The sequence below is a fragment of the Megalops cyprinoides genome, chromosome 10 (assembly GCF_013368585.1).
Source record: "Megalops cyprinoides isolate fMegCyp1 chromosome 10, fMegCyp1.pri, whole genome shotgun sequence".
NCBI classification, from domain to species: Eukaryota; Metazoa; Chordata; class Actinopteri; order Elopiformes; family Megalopidae; genus Megalops; species Megalops cyprinoides.
This window is the reverse complement of record NC_050592.1, coordinates 6263737-6274701: the sequence shown is the minus strand read 5'-3', so window position 1 is coordinate 6274701 and position 10965 is coordinate 6263737. Positions and strand designations below refer to the sequence as shown.

Here is a 10965-nt window from a genome sequence, read left to right as displayed (position 1 = left end):
TTTCTCTCTGATCAATGTGGTCGCTGTGCCATTTGACCTTGTGAGTGTGGATGCACATGTAAGGGAAGTTTTGTTTTAAACCTGTTTTCAGGATGGGAAGATTATACAAGTGACAGAAAAAAAAGAAATGACTTCAGGGCATATGCAGTGTTACAGATCATTGCTGCTCTTTGTGTTCATTAATAATAAGGTGGTTTTTCTTATGGATCACTTTAGAGGCTCTCTATATCTACAAAATGTGAATGCAGTGTTTACTTTTATGACGACTGTAAGCACAATATGCATATAACATATAATAATACCACAATCACTTTGTTTCCTGAAGTGATGTTAGTAGCTATTCCGTATGTATACCCCTGTACATATTGCTTTTATACCATAGACCTTGCCATGACTGCATTGTAAGTCAATTTGCATGAAAGAAATAATAACATAAACATATATTTACCAAAATGGAATGTAGTTTTGTACAATTCATGAGGCTTCATGAACCTTCCTGCAATATCATGTTTGAAGTCCTTCAGACTTCCCTATGTCTAGGTTGTTCTGCTTGGTAATAGGAGGTGCCTTTTCTGTATGCACCCGTGTGATTGCTTTCAATCATGTCTTTGGTAACAACCCTTAATAAAAAAATGTGACACCACAAGCAAAGAAGGGTGACTGACACACACATAGCTTCAGCATAGAGAAGGAAGGGAAACAGAAAAAAACAGGCTTTCACTGCCTACAATTCAGAAGCCTCAACAGACCTATGAAAAGAATTAGGAAACTTCATAATGTGAGTGAAGTCGTCTTGCTGACAGGTGAGCAAAAATCGTAGAACAAGTGGAGCCTTGGGTGCCGTGAAACACTGGCGGTTTTTGGAGAGAAGTAGGCTAAAAAATAAAAAAAAATAAAAAAACGTGACAGGGGACAGGCTGTTCCAGACCTCCCCCACTCCTTTTGTGAAGACTGTGCTCTCTGTTTCCGCTGAATATCTGTCATTGTCCATTGTGATAAGCCGGGGCCTGAGATTTTTGAGTTTTGAAACGTCTCAACAAGCCACGCAATACACTACAAATCCAATCGTAATTTCAATTCTCACTCCACAGTGCCTATGGGTATGTCTCTCTCTCTCTCTCTCGCTCTCTCTCTCTCATGCGTACCTAGTGTGGTTGTGGGTTTGCTTCTCTATTTTGAACATTCTGTGCTATGTGGTCTCCCAGCAAGTGAGAACCCTGAAACTGACAGTAAACTTATTCCTCCTTTTCTGCATGACAGCACCCAACAGACAAACTGCTCGAATGTTACCAATATTAGGAAACAGGAGTGGTGATATCTAATATAAAACTATGCAGCATGTTGTGGTAGAATTACTATGTGTTGATTGTAGGCATGGTTATTGAGTACACACACACACACACAGACAGGATGTAGAGGATGTGTTCAGTTAGATTCTCGAGTTGATGTTGTAATGCAGGCGACCGCAAGGTATTTTTCCAGAGGGAGGGGGAGGAGCGGTGATGTACAGAGAGAGGCAGACAGACAAAGGGACGGGGCTGAAAGAGAGGCAGGGCAGGAACTCACGTGGTGATAGCGCGGTGCGCGCAATGGGAGGGGGGGCGGGGTGGGAGGGGGAGGAAGTGAGAACTGTGATGCGGATGACTACTCATCCCTGCGCAGCGTCTCTGACTGACACGCGAACGCAGTGAAGACCTGGGGCCCATTGCTGATTCAGGACTGGCACTGAGGTAAGGCAAATCTTTCTGTGGACTGAAGTTGTGAGAGCTGGGTGGCCTGGGGGGGGTTCAAGGATTGAGGGGTTCAAAGGCAAAAGTTGGGGTGGTGGGGGGAGGATGAGTGGTGGGGGGGGAGGGGGGGGTTGGCAGCGTGTAGCAGCCATCTCAAATAGCCACAGGCACATGGGCTTTTTCACATGTTCCTGTGCCTTGCAGGTTGAAATGGCTCCACCCTCTCATCTGCACTGAATAGTTTTGTACTGTCTATAGTCCATTTTTTTTTTAAAGAAGTTGTGCCCTGTTGGCTGAGACCTCTTTCAGCAAAGGTCAAACATTTGATTAAGGCTGACTCCACTCAGGAAGAGGACCTGATCCACAGGTTAAATACAGGACTGAGTTCATAACCGTTATCTTTCTTTACTTGTACACTTTCTTGGAAAGTAACTTTGGTGAAATGTGACAAGCGTCAATTCAAATTCACATGATGGAATCTCTATGCCAGTTAGAGTAAGGGAATCCTCTTCATCTTTAAGCTATCCACGCATCTACTTACACTACAAATATTTTTAAAAAAGGAATGGTACATCGCTGAAGTATGATAATGTAATTTTAGCAGATTTATTCGATTTTTAAAAATAAAAGATATGTATTAAAACCATTGGGCCATGAGGGTAAGTATGATAGAGGAAAGTAATGTAATTTCTACAGAGGTACAAAGTAACATCTATTGTAAAATACAACATGTATATAATTTGTATGACATGAAAAGCTGTGGAAAGAAGCAAAATATTTGTGAGATGTTTGTTTCATATCTGAATATCAGCCTGAAAATATATACTGTATGTATATGACTTATCTATTATTGGCAAAATTTGTCATTTAGAGTTCATAGCATTTATTTTCCATGCTCGAAAGCCACCTGCTGTTTTTTGACACACTAAGTCCATGAGGCGCCTATTAGACGGCGTGAGTGTATTCTATTTTCAGGGCCATTTAATACTGACTGAGGCCTGGTTCTTCTCCTCAATCACAACCCAAACGCTTAAAGGGGATCATGTGCTGTTCCTTAAAATCGGTTTCAATAGTTCATTTTATGGCTAACATTTAACCTGCGCATCCAGATGGACCTTGAAGTTAACTGCAGCTTCAAACCCAAGTCTGTAAATTAGCCTGAGGCTAAAGCGCTGATCGTTTCAGGCACGCACCAGGTCAGCGGCCTCATTTATAAACACTTAGAGGGTCATTGACTAATGTGAGGGCAAACAGCTGTGCGTGGCACCTGAGATTGCACATTGTTCTTCATTTCACATTTGCAGCATATTTACCGAGAGTGATTATGAAGATGCCACCAGGAGCAAACACTGCCCTCAGTACACTTCAATTAGACGCCTCCCTTGATAATTTGCGGTCTGCATCATTGAGCTCGCAATAAATATGGCTGGAGAGCAAATAAACGCGAGGCGGAGGAAGGATAAATTTCAATTCACGTACTTGGAAATATTAATAGAAGAAGCCGAGAATTCACGACGGCATGTGTGAGCATCCAGTGAATGTAGATGTAATGGAAAACGTGATAAGAGACGAGGCTTTTCAGTAATTGTGCTGTTGGCGAACCCCTGCATTAGAGAAACCCATCAGCTCCCGCACCGATGACATTAAACATAAAAATCACAGTTTATGTTCACTTGGTTTGAATAGATATTTTGAAATATTCTGACAATGTCAGTCTTGGAAACACTAAGGTCGTGTCTGTAACGGAACAATGTGGGTGCCTGAAAAAAAAAAATCTTAACAATTAACGTCTCTATCAAACATAGTTAACAGGTTTATGTCACATTTTCACCATATCATGTGGTTATATTAAAACAGATGTAATTGGTTCACCTTCATTTTTTCTTTGTTAATTTAATTTGTTTATCACAGGCTTCATTTCTTTATTACAAACATCCAAATGTATACGCCTGTCACTGGGTTTACCATAGTTGACATTTAGAGAAACATAATTGCTTGCAAAGTTTATTGGATGTAATTAGACAGTTTAGCTTATAAAAAACACCCTAAAACTATGCCTACATTTTTTGTCTTCATATAGTATTAATCTATTTCAATTTGGACACGATGTACACACAGTAGACCTTTCTTTATTAATTTCTGTTTAAAAATGGTCAATTCTGAGCAATATTAAGCATGGAGCTTAGCAGCTCAATTTTTTTCTTGAAGTGATTTTGATCCCAGGATGATCCTCCAAAACCTTTGAAAAGGGTGAGACAAATATCCACAAGCATACTGACAACCCGGGTTACATTTCATTCTGCATTAATTTAAATGAAACCCTCTTTTTTTGGGCTTATCTGCAAATAATTTCTGTAAACTTACAGCTATTATCCCATGCCTATGCGCGAAGGCTCACTTGAGTCCACTCTCAGGTTAGAAACTAGCCCATTTCTCTTCTGAATTACGCTTAATGTGTAGTTAATAGATAGAGTTGGACAAAAATTGCGGTCAGAGTTGGGGGTTTGCAGTGACTAAAAAGATTAGTAAACTGGGGGGCCCTTCCGAGCATGTCCAAATGAATTTCCCTTGCATGTTGCATCATCATAGACCATGCTAGATGATTTTTTAACAACAGCTGAGGGATTCTCAAAGTCACAGTTGTATTTCAGCACAGAAGGATCAATGCAGATGCAGACTTATATTCAGAATAGAATATTTACTGCAAAGAAATACAGTATATAGAATATATACTGTATAGAAATACAGCCATTCAGCGATCTGGAATGCAGTTACGGTTAAAGAATGTGTGACAGATCGTTGTAGAGATGCGGAAGTAACCGTAGCAGCAACTGATATATATACACTTCCTGTCTGTGAAGGCAAATGATGACATTTGAATTTAAACAGAAACTTTCAGAATACAAACAGGAGGAGGGGTTCACGCTGTGTATCTCTTGTCCATATTTGCATGTTTTTTCTTAATTGTTGTGACAAGACTCATCTGTCTTGCCTCTACACATTGTTCATTTTGTTTTTATTTCATCTGAATTTTAATTTGAGAAGGATAGGATGTGTCTTGCAATATGATTTTTACAGGCTACGGTTTGACTGTCTGTGCCTCGGAAGAGACCATATATTCCCTTAGATGCAAATTCACCTTCTGTATGTAACATATAGGTGCTTTCTGCAGTAAGTGATCTGCTTGCATAGCACTGTAAGATGCCTGTTTCGGGGCTTCCCTGACATAAGGTAGGTACGCAGCTGATACCTGTAAGATCAGCTGCATGTTGTATCAATAAGATACAGACAATATACTGATGGATGGAACAATGCATTGTGATCAATTATTAATGAATGAGCACACCTGTCTCTCTCTCTCTCTTTTCTCTCTCTCTCATTCACTTGTAATCTCTTGAGAGGCACACATTGTACCAGGTGTTTTTTCTGCCTTTTCATTGTTCTGTGCCGACTTTGTTTTTCAGATGAAGTTGTGTTGGTTTTCCGTCTGTCTGTCTGTCGTTTTAGGAGGTGAGTCACCCATAATTCCCCTGTTCTCTCACTGAGTCTCACCACTCTACAGATATGTCTATTGCCCTATTACACAGTGCAGTCTGTTCTCGGACTGTTCTTTCCTTTTCTCTTTGTCTCTTTGCTGTTTCTCTTCTCCTTCCCTCCTGATAACATTTAACCTGGCTGATGCAACTTGCAATGAAACGTTTTGCAAATTATCACCAGACATTACACATTTGTCATTTGCTCTAGAGTAGTATTATCACAGAGGTAACGTAACTATGATCTAAGCATCTGCTTGTCTAAATCATTGGACCTTTGTTAGTTTAGCCTGGTGAGGGCCTGTTTTGAAATAAATTGATAATATATTTTTGCTAAAATTGCCAGTCTCAGTTCCCACCAGCTAAACAAAATGAAACAATACAACACACTTCACTCTGAGCCAATGTTTTACTAAGAGTCCCATTGTTAGGGTGCCAGCATATTTTCACCACAAGGCTATTATTATGAGTGCCACATTATTGTAACTAAGTTTGCTATCCTCTGCCATGGATTTAGCTGTACACATTTAACAGAGAAAAACCCCTCACTTGTGAACTCGAAACTGCTGCTATGTGTAGTAATTGGTGGCTGATTAATATTTGAGATTTGTAGAGTGTACCGTGGACGTAACGGCATGTTGGACAGGTTGTACGTGATATGACCTCTTTTTCGCAGGCTGTTCGGCACAGCTCTCCACATCCTCAGAAGGCCTGGTTGATACCACTTCCTCTGGCCGGCAACATGCCTTGACCGCTGCTGCAACCTCAACGCTGGCGACGGGTACAATCCTCTCTCATCCTGCGTCTCACAAGCGCAGCGTTTTGGATTCTGCACCGTTTCTTTCTCTCGGTTTCGTTTCAGTGGAATGCCAGCGGCTTGTCTTAATGGCTTAAAGGGCACCTAGGGATGTACTCTGGGGAAAAAAAAAAAATCAGTGGTTTACCTTTTAATTATCAGTGAATGTGCATATCTGACTGGAGCTTGATTTTTTTTTTTTTTCACTTCTCAGAAAACAGGTCAATAAAGAGTTTGAAACTGAAACCAGGGGGAAGTATATAAGCACATAAAACACACACACAAGTCTAAGACTGCTTTGTCCAGCTAAATATTTCCCCTAGATTTTGTTTTCTTACACATTGACACTATGTGACATTTATGTTGTCCCGTATTTGTGAGGTGTTGCGAAACCATAGTAAACTTACGGGTTTGCCCTTGTTTTGAAGTTGCATGGAAATCTTGAGGGAGGTGAAGCAGTCTTGAAGTGATCGTTGTACTGTTTTTCCCCCAGATAATGAGAGTGAGACCACAACTATATCCCTGACCTTGGAACCTGAAACTAACAGTGCTGCAGGTGGGCCTGATGGCAATGAGACCAGCACATCAACATCAGAGACAACTTCCTCAGGTGAGCGCGGATTTGTCAAAGAACACAGTATTTAAGTATTTAAGTATCAAATGTGTTAACAACCTTCCTCTTTCTCTCACAGCCTCTACCACCCACCAGAAAACACAAGGGCAGATACATACCACCGTGCAAGGTAAAGGAAGACCTTTTTTTAGTTAAAACAACACCAGTCAATACTCAATTGGTCACAAATCATGTCTGTCAATAGAAATTACCTCCCCTTTCCCTGAGAGTGATTCTTCCAATAAATCTAACCGCACTTTGTTCTAACAAATTAATTTGTGTTGCTTGTTTTCAGTGTACACGTTAGGTGGTCAATGAAATTAACAAAAAAAAAAACACAAAAACTGAAAAAGATTCACTGCACTCAATTCACTACAGTTAGATTGCACGGCTGCTGTTGCTCTTCAGAGACTCAGGAACATATTGATACCATGTGGAGCAACTCATGTGTTTATAATTCAAGGCCATCGATAACAAAGGATGTACTCAACTTGTTATTAATTAGCAGTAGACTGCTAAGCAATCAAGGCCTTTCCTCTGTCTTGAAAAGCCTGGGGAGTCCAATAGGGAGAGTCTGGTTAATCCAACTGGAATTCAGACACTAAGGAATGGAGAAACATTACAATGTCTAAGAAACTGCTTGTATCCAGTATGTGCCACATACAGGTACACCAGCTTAACTAACTAACTAAAATGAATCTGCCCATATCATTATTAGTTATTTATGGATAAAACCAATAAGAATATTGGAAGGATAGATTGTAATATGAGTTTGTGCTGCATTATGAATACGAACTGTAGCATGTAATGTAAGTGGACCTCAAACATGACTCCTGCTCGGCCATTTTTAAATGAAATGAGGCTTAAAAACATCTCTTTTCCTCGCAGTGGAAGGCAAGTCTACCAAAACAGCTGCAACCAGGAACATGACTAAGGGTAAAGGGGCAATAACTATGCGTTTATAGCTGTGTGTGTTCATGTCCAGTTTTTATTACATGGCAGCCTGATCTGGTTTTTACAGGTCCACAATCCCCCTGCTTCTTGAACAAAGCCCACTGACTTTGTAAGAGAAACGCTGCATTTCACACAGTCTTAACTTCTCATCAGATTAGTGCAGATGCACTCTAGTCAGTTTAAGGAGATAAGCGCAGTAACCCCCCCCCCATCCTTCTGCTGGCTTATGCAAAAATCAAAATGCCGTTGTCAAAAACCAGAGCCGGATCAAACTGCTTTTAGTTTGGAATGTAGTGTGATTATCTATCATCCCTTTGCTTATTTGTTGTCGTTATGACAAATATCTGTGTAAAGCACACCAATGACCTTGTGATAGAATTACATGTGATGTAGATCTTTAGTCTGTTCTTATTATTGTAACATTGTTGTGTCGGTTTACCCATCTACCGGTCTATATGTATATATTATCAAGAGGCTACATTCATGGAATATCACACTATAATTTAATCTGCACCTGCGTGATCCCATATATTTTCTTTTTCACAGGCAAGGATTGGGATGGTCCTTTTACATACGGTTGGTGGTTCCTTCCCTTTTTATGGAACAGATAAGGCATATAGTAATTCAAAGTTTACTCTATGAACTGTAATCATTTCTACATCAATAAAGCATTATTACCTGGAGTCATAAATTCATTGTCATTCAAAAGAAAGCTTTATAACTTTATAATTATGATTTAGTTTACAGTAATATCAGTAATAATATCAATCCAGACTACTGTATTAAATAATAAAATACTCTCAGAGGTGACAATAAGCTCCTTGTAAGTGTTGTTTAAAGTCATGCTATAAAATCACAGTTATGGTCAGCAGCATAGTTGAAGTTGATACCATTTTGAATTTGGTCAGTTCAGGAAATGAATTGGAATTCAACTCATTAATTGAAAAATCTTCACAGGAAATTATTGGCAATTTTCAAGTCATGAATTGAGTTTCACTTCATTCTCTGAATTTACTGAATTGAAACTGAATCGACTCCAACTCTGGTGAGATGTGCAATGGGCCCTAATGTTCTACACATGACCATTCAATCATTACGCTTGTTTGTACATGTTGAGAAAAAAATGAGAAGTGGTCAATTCTTGCTGATGGCTGGCAGGATCTCATAAACATGGTTGTTTTCCACTCTTGTTTGGCTGTACATGTTCCTAATGTGTGTTAGATTTACAGAACTCCCCCTCAAAGAATTAAACGTATGTGTCTGTTTTTGCTCAGACTATGACTCTGTCCGACACATTGGCCTGGGGGTGGCCGCTATCCTCTTTGTGACTGGGATCATGGTCATTGCATGTGAGTACAACTTGTCCATCTCAGCTCCACCACTAGGGGGTGCTCTAGTGTTTTAAAAATGCTACAAATATTACAAGGACAAAAAAGAGGTCTTAAACGGGCAGAATGTATACAATTGGGTTGTGTGAAGTGTGAAATGTGAAATGCAACCGAGCTTCAGTTTACTCAGAACTGGAGCAAGGACCTGAAACTCTCAAATCCACTTAAGCAAATAGCCACCAGATGACTGCCTACTGATCGAAGCAAACCAACAAGAGGGCAATTAGAGAGTGGTGTTGATTAGATGTCAGAGATAACGCTCTGTGTTCAGCAGGACATGTCTTGATGAAATGCATGGGGTTGGATGCAATGCTGGAGAGAGACAGCTGAGATGCTATCTGACTGCACAGTGCTTACGCCCAAACTCCCATACACTGGACAGTGAGGAGTCCCAGTGCAGTAACCAGCAACCAACCAGATGCAACAAATAAAAAAATCAGAGCAGGACAAATTTTACCTTAAGAATGAATGGGCTTTCTAACTGTAGAGTTAAGATAGAAGGTGCCTGTCATCAATAAAGGCATAAAAACGCAAAACAAAATGATATTGATCGACAGAAAACGCTCACTTTCAGAGGTCGTCATCCTGTAGAATGTCTTCCATGGTGGAGCATGTAGCTGCCAACTATGTTCAGATCCTGATCCACCCTCCTCTTTTCCTTAACAGGTGGCAGACTACGCCGGATACCAAGGTTTCGCGTCAGGTCTGGAAAGTGAGTACCGCCCTGTCTCACAGAGACTGTGCCACCAGTGCAACACCTCACACAATCCATATGACCTCTGACCTGTGAGACACCATTCAAAGTCCACCTCGGTCCAGTGAAACAGTGAACCGAAATCATTTCGAAGGTGAGCTGTGATGAGGGAACATAGAATCAGATGGGATAACCTCAGTTGTGCTCTTTTCTAGGACGTACGAAGTGACCAGAGTTTAAAAAACGGGCCAGTTGGAACTTCCTGAAGAAGACAGCAACAATATCCTGGCCCAGTTTAACTTGGTCCAATAGTACATTTGGTGGTGTAATATTTATGTGTGAAAACTCCAGATTTGGTACTGAACCTCAGGGACAGGAACATGAGTGATCATGTTGTACTATTAACATGTGATCACACAGCACAGACAAAACCAAATTCAAAAAATTATACATATTCAAAACAGCGTTCTCAGATGTAAACCCTCCTGTCAATGTTCAATAATTGCTGCCTATTTCTCTGTGTATGCACTAGCTATTTCATAGTGTATTTGCATGGATGACTGAAAAATATTAATCCTTTAAAAGATTGTGTTACAAAACATAATGGAGTCTCACAGCACTGAAGTGCCTCCAAGAGGTAATTTATCTGTACTGCTACTCAATTTTGAAGGTCAGTTTTTGAATTTTTACTGTAAATATTTCCAAAGGAAAGGTTTCAGGGACTAAACATCTACCCCTAATGCACATTTTACAATATCTTAACATTTTTATTTTATTTCTATTTAAATTTAAAGGCTTTTGCATATCATTTGAAATTCTTAAGCTGGATGCTAATCATTCCTTTGATTAGCAAGTGTATAACAGACATGTGTTTGTGTACGTGGATGTGTTGCTTTAAAATTACCCCAAAGAAACTGAATTTATATATTGATACTGAAGCCCATCCCTTATACTCTTGTTACCAAAGTCTTAAAGAAAATGAACTGTGGTAACAACTACAGTAAATGGATCATACTAAAAAAAGACAGAGACACTATCACCCTATTAATCTTTGATCAATGTTTTTGCATTGCCTTATCGAATGGACCGGAAATAAAAATTGATTGCAGGTTTCAGGAGTTGATTCTCTGATTCTTCATAGTGCTACTAACACAGTGGCAAGGCATGCGTCTTCACATTCACGATACACACTCCCAAAACAACCATTTAACATTGATTTAGTTTTTTCCCTTCTATTATTATGTTTTACACGTACAA

General features: G+C 39.8%; 1 protein-coding gene across 1 annotated transcript; it reads left to right on the top strand.

Moving 5' to 3' along the window:
- Positions 1–1671: 1671 nt before the first annotated feature.
- On the top strand, positions 1672–10682 carry fxyd5 (FXYD domain containing ion transport regulator 5). Its single transcript, XM_036537854.1, has 10 exons — positions 1672–1730; positions 5195–5240; positions 5940–6044; positions 6553–6669; positions 6752–6802; positions 7561–7608; positions 8173–8202; positions 8901–8975; positions 9681–9726; positions 9924–10682. Exons 2-10 carry the CDS (start codon positions 5195–5197, stop codon positions 9946–9948), a joined length of 543 nt encoding a protein of 180 aa, XP_036393747.1. The 5' UTR covers positions 1672–1730; the 3' UTR covers positions 9949–10682.
- The last annotated feature ends 283 nt before the right edge of the window (positions 10683–10965 follow it).